At 39.0% G+C, this 21,262-nt stretch overlaps 1 protein-coding gene across 1 annotated transcript; it reads right to left on the minus strand.

Annotated features, from left to right (window-relative positions):
- Positions 1-870: 870 nt before the first annotated feature.
- Positions 871-20,964, minus strand: LOC139448570 (uncharacterized). Its single transcript, XM_071230139.1, has 3 exons — positions 20,843-20,964; positions 4,843-5,190; positions 871-2,794 (listed from the first exon to the last, which is right to left on the minus strand). Exons 1-3 carry the CDS (start codon positions 20,962-20,964, stop codon positions 871-873), a joined length of 2,394 nt encoding a protein of 797 aa, XP_071086240.1.
- Positions 20,965-21,262: the final 298 nt, after the last annotated feature.

Below are 21,262 nucleotides of genomic sequence, written 5' to 3' on the forward strand. Positions count from 1 at the left end.
TCAAATGTTCTATTTCTTTATTCTGTAAAGTACTGTCAACATCAATCAATACAAATTATTGCATAACCCTCCAGTATAGTCACAATGAAAATTGTATCAAAATAGTATTGTAACATCCACAAGAATCCTGTCCAGTACATAATTATTAGTGTCATTTTCAATGAAGATATAAAAAACATCAATCAACCACACACTGAATGCAACCAAATAATCGCTCACTAAAGTAAAAGAAAGAAACTGAATGAAGTAGTGTAAAATCTATCCATATATACAAAGCTTTGATATCCTTTGGCTATTCAAAATATACCAAATTGTATGTTTGGACATACAGAAATATGCTATATTGTATATATTTGGGGATACAAGATATCGAAAATGATACATTTTGGATATATTTGAATTGTCCCTTATGATGGTTAGACTGTCCGTATTTGTTTCCCGTCTCCTGCTCCCCCTTAATTTCTATTCTGACGTGAAATTATACAATGTTTTCGTATCTCAATTTTCCCTGCTGCTGTGAAAACATATGCCCTGATGTGATAAAGACAATTGCACATTCATAAAAAAACAGAACCGAAGCAAAGCGACTCGATCTACGTCAATAAGTAATTAATAAGTTGACACCAAGTGTTTTAACTTAAGAATGTCATAATATAGGTTACATAATTAGTGAAAAACGTTTTTTATGCTATTTCAATTTTTTATTTTTTCTATTTTAATTTTGCCCGACCACTGTTGAGGTTGGGGATGAGAAAGTTCGATGAAATACATATGGATGGCTTATTTCTATCCAATTGAGAATGTCTATAAATGGTAGGTCTCTATCCCAATAGACAATCTCAAATGAATAACACGATTAATGCCTGTATTTCAATAATTATTCAAAGTTAGTGGGAAGACTGTGTTGCAAAAGAAGTTTTTTCCTTTGGGCATAAATGTTGTTCTGGGCAAATGAAACACGTCCTTTAAAGCCAAAAATGTTTTCATTTCTTGACTGTTTCCATCATACGATAAATACGTTTCTGTTAACCTATGAACGTTTTTCCAGTTTTCAATACCACCAAACACAGTTGGAAATATGAACTCACTGGGCATACTCAATTTTGAAAAATGCTCGACAAAATACATGACGTCTTGTTTGTATATCTTAGGGACATAAGCAATTTCTGACCCACCGTTAAATAATTCGACTTTGCTCTCCAAGTTATTCAATAGCTTTTGTGCAAAAGCACTATATCTATTACCATCTGGCAATTTAAACCTTTTAACAATAGCTTCCAATCCATCCTTAAGATTGGGAAACATAAACCCACTTGAACTTTGCTGCTGAACTGATGAGTTGCCAAGCCAGAGTTGGCCTAAGGGAAGGTCGTATCGAGTCCATGTGTTCAGTAGTATGTTACTGTGAGTATAAAGATAGCCCTCAACGTTATACCGCATTTTCATTGCTTGAGTTAAGCAGTTTTGAGCGATCCACCTATCACCAATATCAATCTCAAGAAAGGAAACAGGCTTTGAGAGGAGATTAGATTGATTCTCAAACTGATTTTTGTTGGCTCCACAATAGACAATGTGTGGGAAGTGGACACTGTAATATGTTTCTATAAACTGGAGGTTCTGATATTTGGGCGACTTAAAGACTACTATCAGAAGGAGATGAGGATAGGTTCTTATATCCTTCACAGCATTCACCTCTAACGACTGAAATCTGCAATATGAAGATATTTGACTGACATGCAACGTTAAGCCACATTGTTCCTTAATTGTTGAATATATCAGTGGTGGTGACTGTTCAGATGCCCAGAATTTGACACGAAACCCTTGATCAGTTTGGCGTCCTGGCTTTGACAATTTTGAATCAGTTGCGACTTGTGCTCCGCCCGAAAATGCAACCCTTGCTGGTTCCTTGTACCCAAGAGCTTTGAGGTCCTGGACCCAAAATGAAATCAGTTTCGCATCGGTGTCCCCCCAGAAATCATTTTGGGCCATGTCAGATGCCAACTGTGTCATACATTCAAAGAAGGATTTAGATGATTCACATGTCCACACACGTAAGAAGGCCACAAAACGTTCTGTTTTGAAATACAGATCTTTTTCTTCAGTTGCATCTTTGAGGTAAGAATGGATGTTCCTTACCTGAAAAGCATTTGGAGGAAAGAATCCTAAGTTTCCACCCATCTCCCATATTAACCTTTGAGCCATGTAGCCTCTCCAAATGTCACACACTCGGAATGTAACAGTGGTTGGAAGCACGAGAGACCACAATGCATCATACAGGAAGAGAGTATTCTGGGAGTTATAGGGAGCGAACACTCCTGGAGGAAGAAGTGCTGGTGGGGCTTCTCCATCAAACGCCACATTGAATTGAGAATGTGTTAGCTTCCGGGTCAGTCTGAAAATCGCATCCATATCAGGGTCACCATTGACCACACCCTGCTGGATGGACGGGGTTTTCCAGTGATTCAGTGTATACTCAATTGAGAAATTCTCTCCAACAGAACTGAGAGGGTAACCTCTTGGCCACAATGAGGGTTGTCCAAAGTGACGATATGGGTTGAAAAGTTTTCCCCCATTATACAACAGTCCCCACGTCGTTTCGTCCAGGATGAAATTCTCAAGTAAATCAAGTGGTCGATTGTCATCATCTGTTTCATATATGATCTTCGCACCATGAGCAATGGCAAACAAATATCCCGCGTTCTTCCTGGCATAGTTTCGCGTGGGAAGGAGAGACACTGTCTTGAATCCCAGTTGGCGCTGGTCTTCTACACTTAGATAAACACAGTTTGGTAACCTACAAAACACATACAAGAAATATGACAAATTACTGAAAAAATGCATCTTTTAGTGAGCATGGTTTATGCCCTTTTTAACACATTCCATCAATTTCACAGTAGGGGCACTTTAAAAATGCCTGGAAACCAGGCCATTGGCATGATCGAAAGCCTTAACCTGGCTACACCTTTCCATCATTCGAACGCTGTTGAACAATTCTACTCTCCGAGGTCATAAATATATACTGAACAACAAAAGTTCCTATGACACTGAATAAGTTTTAATGCAAAGTTATGTTTTTTTGCCAAATCTGAAACAATTTCGGTTTGCAACAGATAAAAGACTCCTGTAAGTGTTCAAATGGTTTAATTGCCAAACTGAGTTCAGAAAATGCGTGATTTCATAAAAAAAAACATGAACATGCCAAAATGTTAATTTACAAATCAATAGCGAGTGTGTCCACCTCTGGTTGCGATGCAAGCAACACATCTTCGTCTCATGGAATGGACCAGGCGTCGCACAAAGTCATATGGGATATCTGTCCATATCTGCTGGAGCATGTTTCAAAGTTCCTGGAGTGTCTGAGGAACACGTGGTTGAAGTCGAAAGCGCCGATCCATCTCATCCCACATGTGCTCGATTGGTGAGATATCAGGGGAGCGAGCTGGCCAGGGGATGACATTCACGTTGTTTTGTTGAAGTCAAGCAATATGAGCCCGGGCGTTGTCATGTTGAAAGGGAATGCCTGGGCCCTGACGACGCAAAAACGGTAGAACAACAGGGCCGATAGCCCTACGTCGCGGTAGCTACGTCGCGGTAGCGCTGTCCATTGATATTTCCCTCTACCACTATCAAACGGGTCCTCTGTCTTGCTGTGATTCCACCCCTTACCATAACGCTGCCGCCCCTGAACCGATCTTCTTCCATGACACAATGATTGACGTAACGTTCACCTCGACGTCGGTACACTCGAATCCGTCCATCGCTGTGGCTGAGGTGAAAAGAGACTCGTCAGTGAATAGAACTTGTCCCCACTGCATGGCCGTCCAGCGTAGACGCTGTCTGCACCACTGTGGACGTGCTTGACGGAGGTTTCCTGTCAAACTGGGACGTCTGGCGGGTCTTCTGGCGACAATCCCTGCACATCTGAGGCGGCGACTAAAGGAAATTGATTTTGTTTTTCTAGCCGCGAATAGCTGGAACATTGCTGATGCGGCTTAAAGCAACATTTACTCACTCACTCACTCTGACGCGGCGACGTACGGTTTGGGAAGATAATGGTCGAAGCCCAAGGATGCTTCTTGCAGTCACTGTTGCTGGCTGGAATCGATTTCGTAGGTGTGTCGTTCGAATCCAGTTGTGTTGTCGATTATTGGTTACGCGTGGCCTGCCACTCGGAAGATGGTCTCTGACTGCATTCGTCTGTTGCCAACGTTGCCATAAACACCAAATGGTGTTTCTGTGGACGTTAAATTGTCTTGCAATATCACGTTGACTCGATCCTGCTTCAAGCATACCAATGGCTCTGAGTGGTTGTTGTCAGCACGATGCTAAACAATAATGCATATGGAATCCCGTTAACGCACATGTTTTTATACCCATTCTTGGGTAGTGAAATGCATGGGGCTTGCATAAAAGTCAACTTTTGCATGGAATGCATGCTTTTCTGCAGCAGTTGCGTTTTTGTGACTTGATTCCATACATGTACTACAATATTGAAAACCAAACTTTACTTGTTTGAAAAATACACTAACATATTGGTGTCACAGGAACCTTTGTTGTTGAGTATATATGTTATGATCGGTCACCAGAAGAATGATCAGATTTGAAGAATGACTTTCGGGATCAAAACCCAACGCCATTCTTATTCTTATCAATCCTTTACCATGACTTGATACCTCTTTGTATTTCTGTAACCATCTGTTAATTTTGAATACCACCAACATTTTTGGAGAGTTTATATTGTGATTTAAGACATGTTCTTCAAACTGTTATCTTAAAAAGTTCTTATTACAGTATTATTACGGTAATGTGTTTTAGTTTGTCTATGCAAGTAGAATCGCTTACTTCCAATCGTTTGGTGTCTTGGTATCCCCGACCACCACCACTTTCCATCCAGGTACTTGAGCCAGGTATCTGACATCAGATGTTGGGTAGGCAATCGTTGTTATGACGATCCACTTATCTCCTGTTATGTGTTGATACTTGCCTGTGTAGGAGTCATGTTGGCTATCCCTGTCTGCATCTTCATCAGGGCCTCTGTCCTTTTTTGAATTTTGATTGTACACCAATGTTTCGTTGTCGCGACGATAGTGCTTTTCTTCACCATCATCATTGGACTTGTCATTACCTAAGTCTTTATTTAAGAGCTTGTACTTGTCTGCCCCGATGTAGGATGCACGGCGATCATTTTTCCTGAAAGTGAAAATGGGAACGTTATGCTTTCTTATGATTGGTAGCATCTGCTTGGTAGACCTACACCATTTTTATCACATGAATAATTTGATGTAGATATATTTTCCCTTGATGGTGGCACTACTTGAGTGAGTAAGTTGGGTTCAACGTCGCTTCTTGCTTCTGTATTCCATTTATCTCACGACCTGTCAGATTAAGGTGAGAGGAATGCCCGGAGTGATGCAGGTCTCAGATGTTTATCACCCACGATAATGGCAATGTAGTGACCACTATTGATTTCTATTTACCTCACTTAGTAACCAGTCACATCTACTTACTACATCTACTTAGAACCATGTCCTACAAAATAGTGAATCAGATTCTGATTGTCATCAGAAAATGTTCCTTGATGCAGATTCGGTCGCCTCTTACGACCAGCATTGGGGTGCTGAGGACACATTCTATTCTTCCCCGGGTCCCCACAGGGAACATGTCATTACAAGGGGATTCATTTCGCATATCAATCTGAGCAGCTTTTTCGAGTAGCTGACTGAGGCAAAAAGGAAATTGTCTTGACAATGACATCTGTTTTTGGCTGACAAACCGACAGTCGCGGTATTTTGAATATCACTGAATTGGGAGGTTCCACTTTTGATCAGCCTGATTCCATACATTCATATACATAACATCAATCTAAAAGTAAATTTTTGTTCTCGAAAATATTGGTAAAGTGCAAAGTGCGTTTGTCTATATTATACGACGCATTATACCATGATGTTAATTATAAATTGTACATGATGTTGTCACATCTCTTTTCTCACTGGAGGGGGCACGGGTGGCCCAGTCGTCTAAGGCGCCGCAATTCGCTGTGCAGAGTTGCGTCCCTTGGACACGCCAGAAACCTATGATTGTGGGTTCGAATCCCGGTTCGCCCCGATTATGTTTCTAGGTTTGTCAGCACCATACCCGTGCTCGTGGGTTTCACCAAAGTGGTAAACGTCTGAGACCTGCATCACTTCGGGCTTTCCTCCCACATTAAGCTGACACGCCGCGATATAACTGGAATACTGTTAAAAGCGACGTTAAACCAAACTCACTCACTCACTCACTCCTCCCACATTAAGCTGGCACGCCGTGATATGACTGGAACAGTGTTAAAAGCGGCGTAAAACCTAACTCACTCACTTTTCTCACTGGAGCTTACGTTTTGCATTCATTCATAACATTGACATAGCTGCCTTGAAGTTTACACAATCGAATCTGTTCCAGCAAATATTTGAGACTTTGGCATTTTGAGGTCCCAATAGAAAATCATTGTGTATCTGGTATTCATGAAGAGTTTCTAGGTTATTTAATCCCACATTACCAGCTAGCTTCGTGCAGAGACAAATCGTCGGGTCGGTAATTTTATTTTGGGTGTGATCCTCATATTTTTGTTGTTGTTATTGTTGTTTCACGGAGCACTCAGCAATATGCCAGCAGTATGACGCAATTGGGGTGCAATGCAAATGCATCAAGCACGACATCATGGCTTACCAACCTATCCCGTTAGTCGCCTCTTAAGAAAGGCATGGGTTACTGAAGATCATAAACTTCTAACCCGCATCCATTTTTGAAGTGACCGTTTTTTTTCCAATAATACTTACAACTATCAATCCCTCAGACGAACCACCTTCAACTTGGTGGAACTTTACAGAGGCCAAATGGTCTTTTTGCCAAAGACTATGTACTGAAAAACTAAAACCTGACTTTTTTTTAGGAATGTTCTTGATCCTTTACAACTTTTTTTCAGATCAGTTAAATACTTTTGAAGACGAAATCATTCCTAAGTCCTACGCAAACCCTCATATACGTTAACCGTGGTTCGATAAATATTGTAAACAAGCTAGAAAAAATAGGAAGAAGCCAAAAAGTATTTCCGCTGACATCCCTCTGTCCACAACTTGAATAACGTTAAAATCACTGGCGCCAACCCGAGACGTACCTTTCAAGAAAATACTAGTATACGTCAATCAAGGACCAAATATTATCTAAAATCAATTCCCACACACCCATGTCCAAGGTGTGGAACATGATTCAAAAGATAAGGGGTAAGGATCCAAATCTGGAGTTCACCATGGTACTACTCTTTTAACAACTTAATCTGAAATTGCCAAAAAGCTTGGTGAAACTTTGGCAAATCATTTCTCATCATCCAATTATAATCCTGATTTATGAGATTTTAAAAAGCGCATGAAACGAAAATAGTCAAATTTAACTCTAACATACATTATCAGCTCCCGAAACACTTACCCAATTCATGTTTGGAAACGCTGCTTAATATATTTGATGAAATATGGACAACCGTAAATTTCACTTCTTCGTGGCACAATGCCATTATCATTCCTATACCAAAGCCGGGACGGGATCATACAGATCCATCCAATTACCGTCCAATATAATTAAATAGCTGTGTTTGTGAAACCACATGGACACATGGCACATGGCCAAGAATCGATTAGTCTGGTACTTGGAGACCAATGACCTCCTGAGTGACATCCAGTGTGGTTTCCGAAAAAACAGAAGTACCATTGACCATTTGGTGCGTTTAGAATCATTTATTAAACATTCCATTGTCAACAAACAATATACTGTATCAATCATATTCGACCTAGTGAAGGCAAATGATACAACGTGGAAACATGGTATCTTAAAAGATTTGCATCAATTTGGATTGAGGGGCAGATTACCTCAGTTCATATCCCAATTTTCAAACAACAGACAATTTCAAGTACGAGTACCCTGTCTGATCATTTCGATCAAGATCAGGGCGTCCCTCAAGACTGTTAAAAGTTTGTGTGAATTGACATTACACTGTAGTATGACTTCCAGTGAGGTTTGGTGGAGTATTGTTTTTATTGGACCCTAAGTACTTTATGATGGTTGGGTCTCTTTGTCTCAGCTGTGATGCTGAGAAAGGGCAGCATTAACTTAATTTGAGTATGTTGTATCATGTAGGATTAATGTGAGAGAGAGGGTTCTACTAATTGCCGTACCGCCTGAAGGGATCAGTAGACGTGAGCGCGGGGTTGTATATAAGATGGCCGTTGCATAAAGACCGCCATCACTATTCATTTCGCTAATTCGATCAAAATTGGACTGCGACAGCTCCATATACAACACATAAAATAACTCTCTAAATAAAAAAACTAAACTCTATCCAGCATCAGGCCCTTTACCTAATCACCCGAACTCAACATGGTACCTCCGTCTCCTCACTCCAGGCTCTAACGGGAGAAATCCCGCTAGGATTACGTTGGGAGCAACTAACCCTAAACTTCTGGGCCGCGTCCCAATCTAAACCCCAAATCCAAAATATCTTAAAAAACAACATCAGCCCAAAAAACTAAGCGTTAGCCAGGAAAAACCCTCTACTCGCCACAATCTCACAAAGAATAACAAACTACTTAAAAGACCACAAGCTAAACAATCGCAAACAAAACACAATACCATCCAATATCAAACACCTAAAATAGACACATCACTCACTAGCAGACACACTAAACAAACAAACAGACCCCAACATAGCCCAGACCACCACACTTACATACATACACGAGAAATGGCCTAATTGGTGCCACATATACACAAGCGGATCTTCAGATCCGATCTCTTAAACACAAAGGTTTCGGAGTCCACATCGCACAGCCAACTAAACAAACCCAATCATACCGACTCCCAAACAACCAATACCTAAAACTACCAGACATAGGCCTAAATCTTCCAATCTCTAAGTCAGAAATCAAAAGCATCACTAAAAAAAAATCTAAAAAAAATGGGAAACCAACTTCCAAAATTCAAATTGTCAAATTAGGAAAATTCTAAAAAAGCCCCTAACCAAACCAAAAGTATTACACTCATCCAAAAAATCCCGATAAAATCATAACTCAGCTACAGACAGGGCATACCAAACTAAACTTTCAACTACAATTAGCTAAACGACACGCAACAGGAAAATGCCCACACTGCACCCAGCAAAAAACCCCAGAACATGCTCTCATACACTGCACAGACCGCCTCCGTGGTCTAGTGGTAGAGCGTCCGCCCGGACAGCAGAAGGTCCGGGGTTCGATCCCCGGCCGCGTCATGCCAAAAGACGTTAAAAGATGGTACTTGTTGTTACCCTGTCTGGCGCTCCTCATTAAGGGGCTAAAACAAGGACTGGTCGGCTCGGAGTCAGTATACTGTGTCTGAGTGGGGTATTCATGTTGCACGTCGCTATATAAGTGGATTTATCTTGTACGCGACGTTAACCCAATTTAACCTCACCTAACCTCATACACTGCACACACTACCAGACACGCAGACCAACACTACAAACCACTCAAAACTTAAACAAGGGACTCTAGAATCAATCCTAAACACCCAAAATAACTAATTAAAACAGGCCTAATCAATCGTATCTAAAACCACACAACACACGTATAAAACCAAAACTACACAAACCAGCAATCACACACCACACACGGCTCCCTTAGTCCCCTCCCCAACTTTGCACACCTTTGCACCTATTCCAAATTTCAGAAATCTCAAAATAACAATAAAAGCAACCCCTAAAACCCCCCTCCCGGGTTGCACTCTCCTTTTATTTTCCCATTTCGGAACTACACTAAATGGTCTGGCGGGCCCGTGTGCAACATGCGCTTACAGTCGGAAAGCGCACGTTAAATCTCTAACTTAAGTAAGTAAGTAATTATAATGAGCTGAGGTGAAATAGGGTTTAACGTCGCGTCCAAGATCATTGCACTTATATAGCGACGTGCATGCACGTGTGTGTGTGTGACTGATGCCGATTTATAGTGCTAGCTCACTGAGATATCATGCCGCAGTTTAACATGAATATCCCACTGAGACACAGTATACTGACTCCGAGCCGACCAGTCCTTGTTTTAGCCCCCTAATGCCGAGCGCCAGACAGGGTAACAACAAGTACCCTCTTTAAACGTCTTTTGGTATGACGCGGTCGGGGATCGAACCCCGGACCTTCCGCTCTCCGGGCGGACGTTCTACCATTAGACCACGGAGGTGGTCCGTAATTATAATGACCGCCAGGGGGAGATAAAAACGGAGCTTTAACTGTGTCAGTTAAAAGGGATAAAGTAGTGCTGTTTTCCAGGTCTGGTGAATAACCTCCAAGCACTGCTGTCAGTATATCTTCTACTTGATCCTTGATACATCATTGTGGCATTCACAATATATATTCTTTTCAACGTACATTAATAGTTTACAATCATGTGTTCACAATCGAGTATTTGTCAATTGTGTTGGGGTCACAAGCAAAAACTGTAATTTATTGTGACATGTAAACATAAAACGTCTCTTGTGTAGCATGTAGTAAGTAAGATGGTAAATGATAATATTCAAATCGCATTATAACACAATGGTACATCTGTAATCCTAAAGGTTATGTTCCCATAATAGCCAAGAGGATATGATTAAATAAGAACAGAAGCTTCTTTAAATAATTTGTTTATATTTCCAGAGTATTTGCACGATTTTGCATGACAATTCACAGAAATGAAGCATGACAGCTTGACCAGAGCTTATTAAAGTAATTATCCCCCGCCCCAACGATGTTGGCGGGGGATATAGAAATGGGTTTCGTCCGTGTGTGTGTGTCCCGAAATCGTTTCCGGAGCATAACTCAGAAACCGTTAAATATTTCTCTATGAAACTTTGCATGTCTATCAGACTCATGCTGAACTGGTGCCTCTTGCTATTTAGGAATTTTAGAAATTTTTATTTTTCACGTTTCTATGGCAATAATTTGGACTTAGGTTCTATAAGGGTGGTGTTCGTTTCCGGAGCGTAACTCAAAAACTGTTAAATAATTTCTTACAAAACTTTGCATGTCTACTAGGCACATACTGAACTGATGCCTTTTGCTATTTAGGAGTTTTATAAATTTTTAATTTTTTACGTTTCCATGGCAACAAGTTGGACTTAGGTTCTATAAGGGTGGTGTTCGTTTCCGGAGCGTAACTCAAAAACTGTTAAATAATTTCTTACAAAACTTTGCATGTTTACCAGACACATACTGGACTGGTGCCTCTTGCTATTTAGGAATTTTTTATTTTTCACGTTTCCATGGCAATAAGTTGGACTTAGGTTCTACAGGGGTGGTGTTCGTTTCCAGAGCATAACTCAAAAACCGTTAAATACTGCCTTACAAAACTTTGCATGTCTACCAGGCACATACTGAACTAGTGCCTTTTGCTATTTAGGAATTTTATAAATTTTTATTTTTTACGTTTCCATTGCAACAAGTTGGACTTAGGTTCTATAAGGTTGGTGTTCGTTTCCGGAGCATAACTCAAAACCCATTCAATACTTTCCAACAAAAACTTTGCATGTTTACCAGACACATACTGGACTGGTGCCTCTTGCTATTTAGGAATTTTAGAATTTTTTATTTTTCACGTTTCCATGGCAATAAGTTGGACTTAGGTTCTACAGGGGTGGTGTTCGTTTCCAGAGTGTAACTCAAAAACCGTTAAATACTGCCTTACAAAACTTTGCATGTCTACCAGGCACATACTGAACTGGTGCCTTTTGATATATAGCACTTTTAGAAATTTTTATTGTTTATGTTTCCATGACAACAAGTTGGATTTAAGTTTTAATATAGGATTCGTTTACTTGAGTAGTATAACAAATAAACTGTTAAATATGTCCTTGCCAAACATTGCATGTCTATATATAAAGCGCATACTGAACTAGTGCCATTTGATATTAAGGAGTTTTAGAAATGTTTATTTTAGAATTTCCATTGCAGCTATTTTGACATGGGCTAAGAGAAATGTTGGGTCAGTTACCTGGCTTGGGACGAAACGTGTTAAAATGGGCGGGGGATATAGATGACTTTGTCAACTATACGCTTGTCTCTATTACAATTAATGACGGAAGTATACTTTGTTGACTTATAAAATTAAGTGAGCTCCTTCTGTATAAATTGGAATGCTGGTGGATATTTATTTTTTCTAAAGTTGAAAATAATTCGTTTACACAGAATAATGATAAGGTTTAAAGGATCGGTTTTTCGATAAATAACCAAAAAGACCATTTTCTTTGGATATTGTTACCGTGTTTTTGTTTTTTTGCGATATCCAAATTTCCATGTCTCGCCAGATGGAGCTCACTTTCTTGCATTCCCAAAATATATGTATAAGATCTTCTGTTTCATTAGAACAGTAGCTACAACTTGTTCTGTCTACGTATCCCTTAGTATTAAGTGAGTGAGTGAGTGAGTTGGGTTTGACGTTTGTACATCCGATTGCACTTCTTAACGTTATGACAGGACAGACCGACTGTCATCAACGTCTGAACGTGGCCGTGACGTCCCACAGACTAGGGTTAGAGTAGCTTCCCTAGGCTTGCTAAATACAATGTTTATTCCTAATGCAGGATATTTACCATCCCCAAACACACTCGCGTGATAGCCTCTATATCTACCGATATGCTAGCGCACAATTACAAAGCACTATTGCGAATGTAATTCTCACAATTTGTGATATCAAAAACAACGTTTGATTTTTCAAATATCACGAATTCTGTTGTTTATATCCTACAAACATTATTTGATATACTAAATTAATTTACTGATATCTAAAATCGATTTTCGATATCAATAAATATAACATGATATCATAAATCAAATTTGTGATATAAATCTTTTGAATCAATAAATGATTAACTGGTATAATAGAATAAGAAATAAATAATTAAAAGGCGCGCCCTTTTTAGTGTTACTTTTGGGTTATATTGAGTAACGCGATTGCATCACGGTTATAGTGTTAATTGCTAGACTATAATAAGTCTGTTCCTTCATCTCATGAAAAACCGTTTAAAAACGTCAACTTATAATTAACTATTATAACTGTAACTAAGGAAATAATTCCAACCTGACCTGCGTTTTTTTATCTCTGGATCGTTATCATATTTAGCATCTGTCTAAGTGTATATGCTTATACTAGAACATCGTACTAATTACAGAATGCCACATCATATTAACGCATTTACAAGTTAATCGCTTGAAAATCTAGCTGTCTGTGAGCGTGCCTTGGTTAGGTTACATGTAAAAGAGGAATCGCTAAACGAAATAGGATTTGACACGTATCAATTACTTTCAACTATATAGTGATACAAATTTCCATCTGTCCGGCAGAGCACAACCATCTATACCTTAGTACTATATCTAATTAAATACCACTTTAAAATGTCACTGTTCATCGCATTTAAAGCAGACACGTTGGCTAAAGTGAATCTCATTTTCCCATATCCTCAACATAGTCTAACTAGAGTTCGGTCATAAATAATGTGTTGTTTACGTCTATAGCAACAGGCAAGGACAGCGACCACTGCCCATTAAAAAAATCTTTAAATACCCACCCCCTCAACTGGCCCCCCTCGGACAACCCCCAGCAAATAAAATGAAATTTAAAAAACTAACTAACTGGCAACTATTTACAAAACTATGCAACCAAACAGACATAGACTAAATCCACTACGGCAAACATAGACACATTCAAAACAAACCTAAAGAACAAACTACAAGAACTAGCCATAAAATGCATCCCCACTCTTATCACAACCCACACCCATGACCCAGTCCCCTGGTGGAGCTCTAAAATTGAAAAAAACACACCCGAAAATTAAGAAAAAAGACTTTCAATAAATCAAAGAGAGGCCGTTCAAAATTACTTTTATACATAAATCTTAGAAACAAATCAACTCATTAAGGCAACAAAAAAGCCACTGGCAATCTTTTTGTAATACCTTAAAGATTGGCAAAAATAATAATAGGAAATTGTGTAAAAAATTTGAAGCCATAAAAGGTTCTTCAAAAATCAAGTATACCCAAACATTAAGGACCTATCTATACTCACACGCAAAAGAAACGCAAGTCGAGTATGCAGTTTACGTGCTATTTTTTTTCAACAATAAAGACAAGAAATACTAACAGGGCAAGATTGACAAAAAAATGACTGAAGACAGTTTAATGGATTAAAAGGCAGATGACAATTGTTTTTTTTCAAATGTTAAGGGCTTACACAGTTTAGGGTCAATACCCAAAATGTCAGTCAATACCTGGTGTGACCACTGCCACACATCTCCTGTACATTGAGTGGATAAGACGATTTGTGAAGGCCCTAGGGATCCTCCTGCACACATCCAGAGCAGATGTGCGTAGTTCATCGGCAGTTGTAGGGACTGGGCGCACATTGTGCAGACGCCTTTGAACCTCATCCCACAAGTATTCGATGGGGTTCAGATCAGGACTGAGGGCTGGCCACGGTAGAACACGGATGTTGTGTTGTTGCAGAAAGGCCATGGTGGCTCTGGCAACATGGGGACGAGTGTTGTCCTGCTGGAAAATTTGTTGTTGATGTTGTGCAAAAAATGGAACAACGTGGGGTCTGATCACTTGGTCGATATACCGCTGAGCAGTGACGCCGTGTCCACGACCTTGACCAACATTCAGAAAGCACATGGGTCCACGCCTCGCATTAAGTCCAATCCCTGCCCATATCATGGCTCTAGGTCCACCCCATGGATCCCTTTCCACAACGTTTCTGTCAGCGAAACGATCACCTCGACGCCGCCAAATTCTGACTCTTCCGTCTGCACGGGAGACACAAAAGCGACTTTCGTCAGAGAAGGTGACACGCCTCCACTCACGATGACCCCAATTGCGATGACCCTGTGCCCACTGAAGTCGTGCTTGTCGATGCCGTGGTTGGAGAACAGGACGACGTGCTGGTCGACGACATCTGAGGTTGTTGGAACGGAGACGTCGGATCACAATGTCCCGGCTAATGTGTCGATTATGTGTTCCTATGGTCTGTCGACCACTTTCACTTGCAGTTAGGAACGGATTTTAATTTTCATACACACTTTTTTAACAGACAGAAATATCACAGTTAAATCCCATGAAACATTATCAGATATCCACCCATTAGAAAATGGTACCCCACAAGGTAGCATATTCTCGCCGACATTATTTATTTTATAATTGACGACTTTGTTCCAAATTCTATTAAAAACAAGAATATATCAACAGCAAAATTTGCAGACGATATTTCCTTTTGTACATCCTCATCATCATTAAACCTAATTAAAACTTAAACACAGTCTGCACTAAACAGTATTAAAAAATGGTCTACTGAGTGGGGCTTTCAAGTAAACTCTAAAAAGGCTATTGACATCCTATCAAAAAATTACTCCCAAATTAATACACCCAAATTTCACCTAAACAATGAAGAGATCACATTCCAAAAAGAAGCAAAACTTCTAGGAGTCACATTTGACCAACGCCTCACCTGGACTCCCCCCCCACATATCAAAATTGGCCAACTCCTGCGAAAAATAGTTAAACCTAATGAGGGCCATCAGAGGCACCGACTGGGGATCAGACAAACAAACACTTCTTAATATATACAAAACACAAATACAATCAAAAATAGATAATGCCGCCCCGGTCCTAAGTGGAATTTCAAGTAAAAATATCAATAAACTAAAATCTATACACCCCTTAGAATAGCCACAGGTACCAGGACTGGTACTGTCCACAATACACTATTATTCATGACAGGCACACTCTCAATCACCCACCGCAGACACCAATCTAGCTTAAACTACTGGGCTGGGGCCCAACACAACCCCTTATACAAAACACTCACACATAAATATGACAACATTAAAAGGTCAACAATAAAAAAATACAAACCCACCCGACTCACCTATACAAACTATTACATACCCATAACCTCATTAACATGAAACACACTCCCCCACACAAACACAAAATACTTGATTAACCAGCACAAGAAACAGCTACCACACTACACAGTATACTACATACACAACCTAACATCTCCCCTACAGAAAAAAACATCATTAGTACTTTTCCACATACTGGCCATCACACACACACACACACACACACACACACACACACACACACACACACACACACACACCGACGCCTCACAAGACAAGAACAATAACACGGGACTAGGTATTCAGTAGACCAGGCTCAACCAATAACAAGCAAATATCGTAATAAAAATATACACAAATACTAATACTGCTGAACTATAAGCCAGACTTACAACCCTCCATCTAGTCAAACCCTTAAACAAAACAACTTTTAAATTATTGCAGGCTCTCTCGGCTCACTTTAACAAATTCAAAACAAATATTTAGAAAACCGACCCGATTTAATCAACAACATCATCCATTTCATTTCAGAATTAAAATCAGAAAACAAATCTATAAGTCTACTATGGGTACCTCGCCACTCCAACACACCTGGTAACAACATTGCAGACATTGCAACAAAACTTGCCATACCACATCCATCCCCACCCATTGATTTTCATACTTCTAAAGCCGAGTTGAAATCTATCAAAATTCAAAATTTTCAATATCTTATTTAAAATTCTAACTGTACCTGGATTAAGACTCTTTTTAATAAACCAATCTATAAATGCCACAAGTTTAACAATTCGACCTTCTTTGATGAAATAATATCCCGTGTTATCAGTGGCAATACAAATCTAAACTATAATCTATATAAGCAAAAACGACATCTAAATGGTAACTGTTCAAACTGTCTCATCCCGAAGACCTAGATGATATTTTTAACAACTGTCCACTTTAGAGCACTTTCCACTCTCAACTATATCACTCTATCCCATCTCACTATCAGCCCAAAATTCCCTAACTATTCATTCCATTCAACCCTCCAGCAATATACGACTCAATTATCAATTTCATTCTTAATGTTAAACTCACTGACAAATTTTAGAACATCCCAAACAATTTCTTTTTCAAAATCTCATAATATAAACAAACTTTTTCCCATTTAAGATCTGATCGAAATATCCAGCGCGAACTGTCTTCTACGACGTCCGCGCGCGAAATTTCACGTATCCATAACACTGACGTAGAACATCAATTATCAAGCCAACTGCTAATGTCAAAGCCTTTCACTGCCAGCAATCGCCCCCCTGCCTCGCCACCACGACTCCCCACCCCAGCGATTTCTTTAATACTAAATTAGGGTAGCAGTAGCTGTACCAGCTGCCATAATACTCTCATATAATATTCTCTTGGTTTAAATTATCAACGTTTCCAAATTTATCCAATTTATACCATCTCTTGTAATAATAAATTAAGATATAATACATAGATATCAATATATAGATATATTTTTCTCCCTTCAGTTACAGTTTTTTTGGGTATGATGATTTATACGTATTTCTAACATAATTCTTTTTTATTATTCCCCACCTACCCCGTCTACGAAATACATTAACTGTGTAATGGACTTTAAACACCCAAAACTCAACTCAGGTTGTCATTATCACACAACATAACCCTACCACCTGTGGTTGTCGTCATTCCCCTGGTCATTAGTGTATTGCTTTAAGGTATAATTAGTGGTATCAGCCCTCTGTCCCTGTCTTCAATGTATGTGTTCAGATGATGGCGTCTGGTATATACAGCAATCAGTGGTTCACATTTGGCGTAGTCTCTTCTCGTGAAGATATATGTACATACGTCTTTCTATGTAACAGATGTCTACACATTTCCACGCGGTAACATTCATTCGATAGTAGCTTACCACGCTTGAAACTGAAAGCACTACAAAACAGTGTATTTCGTGTAATCGATAGTACAAAATGACATTTAGAAAACATGGATAACTCTTTAACAGATTTATATTTTTTCGATTTTTATTAATATTCAAGACCTCTATGTCAATTCAGTTGCTACACCATTTTACCTCTCTGCACATTCATCCTCCTGTTTCATTTCGATACAGTTGTAGATGGTTGTATTTGCGCGTTGGCTCTTCGTCAGCTTTGAATTATTTATGTCAAAGAAATACCCACGTTCTTTCTTTGTGAATATAAACGTCGGCACGATCCCAAGGAAAGATTTTATCATTTCATTATGTTATTACCTATTTGCTAATCCATGAAATGAAAAAGAAAAAATTGTTTTCAATGCCTTATCATTCATAATGTATCAGGGGGTTGGACACCTCCCCACGTTTTCCAACAATTCACTACAAATAGAGAGCCAATTCCCCATACCCATCGATATATTTATGAATTTAAATGTATTGTATGGATTGTAAACGATATTTTTTTAATCGCAGATACTATAGGTGGACTTCAGAAGCGTATTGATGTTCTAGAAAAATATTGTAATGATTATGATGTAGATGTCAATTTGGATAAAGCCAAGGTGGTTGTTTTTAAGAAAGGCTCAGTGTTGTCAAGAAAAGAGATTTGGTACTATAAAGGTCTAAAGTTGGAGTGTGTGTCCTCCTATAAATATTTGGGCCTTACTTTTACGAGAAGCCTGTCCTGGTCAAGTCATTTTTCTAATGCTGGTCTACAGGGGAAAAAAGCAATGTTTGGAATTTTAAAGTCATTGATAAAAATACATCCTCTTCGATATGACTTATATTTTAAAATATTTGATATGAAAATAGTCCCAATTTTGCTCTATGGTTCCGAAGTCTGGGGTCTACACCAGAATGATGAAATGGAAACATTGGCATGCAAGCGCTTTCTAGGTGTCAAATCGTCAACACCCAACAACATGGTTCGAGGTGAATGTGGGCGGTATCAATTATATATTTATGGATACAAAAGAGTTATTGGTTATCGGATAAGGTTATTGAGTATGTCCGAATGTCGCTTTCCAAAGAAATGTTATTATATGATGCTTCAAGCAGAAAGTAATGGTAAAATTAATTGGGTATCAAAATTTAAATCTTTATTGTTTAGATGTTTTTCGCATCAGCTGTGTGTTGAAACTGGGAGATATGCTGATATCCCATGTAACAGAAGACTATGTTGCGTTTGTAATGCTGGGTATGTGGAGGACGAGTATCATATTGTGTCAGTTTGCTCCGGTTATAACAAGCTACGCATGGATCACTTACCACAAACATTTTATGAATATCCGACCATACAAAAATTTAATATCATTATGTCTACAACTGATGGTAGATTAATTGAACGTCTAGCTATCTATATCTATCAAGCAATGTCACTTCGTAGTACATTATTGTCACAACAATAACAGCTGTGTACATCACGTCCATTGTAATACAAATATAACTATGGGCCGATGGCCTACATTACGAAATAAACCGAATTGAATTGAATTGAATCTTAACAGTTTTGAAGAACTGGCGAAATAGGAACTGAATTAAATTGGAAAGTTAGAGAAGGAATTAATGGTCAATATGTTTCATAGGAAGCTCTCCAGTTGTTATTTTCGTACTTGTCTTTAGGAATCCCATTCTTAAAACTTGTCTTACTCTGTTACAGTATATAATGTAAACATGGAAACAAAACAATAAACGTGCAACAATGCATATCCGTGAACTTATTAATCGGCTGATTGTTCATTCTAAAAAAGAATAAAATTAGATCGAATTCTATTAAACTTTCTTGGTATTGTTCATCATTGTGATAACGTGTGAGATCGTGAGAATTCATTATCCTTTGATAATTTATGTTTTTATCAGGATGTCTTGAATCAGGAAACCCACGTGTGACAAATTATATACAGATAATTGATTAATTTAAACCCGTGAAGTATTGTCGATGCGTTTCTCGAGCTCACTGGGAAAATGTTCCAGTGAAAACTTATCCAACCTCGCGGTTACCATGACTTGATATGCACAAGACCGACTACAAAATATAGTACACACCTGATGTTATTGGATTATTTTAAAATGTGAACATAAAGCCGGATCAGAAACATGATAAGTATTATAGCGCGGTAAGATTCTTCTCAAATGGCATAACTACATCGTATCGTTCCTAGATATGTATTCAACAGTTTAAAACGTCAGCAAAGACTGCTGCTGAGTTTCAAATATAATCCAGATAAATGCTAAAGATTGAGAAGAGTTTAACAGTGTGATGATAGGCATTTGAGATATCTAATGGGATGGCACACGTGCAAAGGCCTAGATCAAAAATAAAACTCTACTACTAACTGCAAAAATAATAATTTCATAAGAGTTTAAAGAGAGGTGGATGAAAATCGGACACAAATAGGTTTTTCGACGTTGTGGTTGCCAACGCCGACGCCAGACGTCGGACGATCTTTAATAGAATAGGTCTTCAGCAACCCATGCTTGCCGTAAAAGGTGACTGCTTGTCGTAAAAGGCGACTAACGGGATCGGGTGGTCAGGCTCGCTGACTTGGTTGATGCATGTCATCGATCCCAATTGTGTGGGTCGATGCTCATGATGTCAATCACTGGATTGTCTGGTTCAGACTCGATTATTTACAGACCGCCGTCATATAGCTGGAATATTGCTGAGTGCGGCGTTAAACAACAAACAAACAAACAATCTTAAACATATGTTGTTCAACAACACATTAAGGTGTCATCATTAGTTGGAACAAACATGTGAGATTTCTGTTTCATACGTCTATTGGTTTCTTAAAATAATTTCACTTGACTTTCAGACAGGTGAGATGATAATTACACAAAGTGAATCGGCATATTATATTAGCCTAGCTAAACTCATATCATATTGGTCTAGTTAAATTGAGTCTGAAAATACAATCATTTCAATGAAAATATACTTACTTAATATCTGCTTTGTACGTTTTTGTGCCTCTCACGGAGGACATTCTCGTGGCCATCAAGAATATGAAGAACCCCAAGGCACTGATTAGCACCAGGTGCTTCAGAAAACGCTTCCCATGCATTTCGCTGAACCAGTTTATCTTTCAGCCTCCACGAAAGGTAACTTCCCCTCTGGCGTGTTACAAATTATTATTCATATACATGACCCTTAAACCGGTAAAATCATTACGTCAGACAGTCTCGCTTTAGCTTTAGCGCCTACTGTGATATGAAGGCGTGTCCAGCATATGGCTCAGTGTTATGTACTGATGGTGTGTCAACTACACAATATCCTTGAGTGTTTAGCATATTAGTGATTGTGATTGAACTGTTGGTATGTAAGCTACACACTAGTCCACTGTAATATAAATAATTGTCGAG

The sequence above is a fragment of the Haliotis cracherodii genome, unplaced genomic scaffold (assembly GCF_022045235.1).
Source record: "Haliotis cracherodii isolate W230 unplaced genomic scaffold, xgHalCrac1.p SCAF_7, whole genome shotgun sequence".
Lineage (NCBI taxonomy): Eukaryota > Metazoa > Mollusca > Gastropoda > Lepetellida > Haliotidae > Haliotis > Haliotis cracherodii.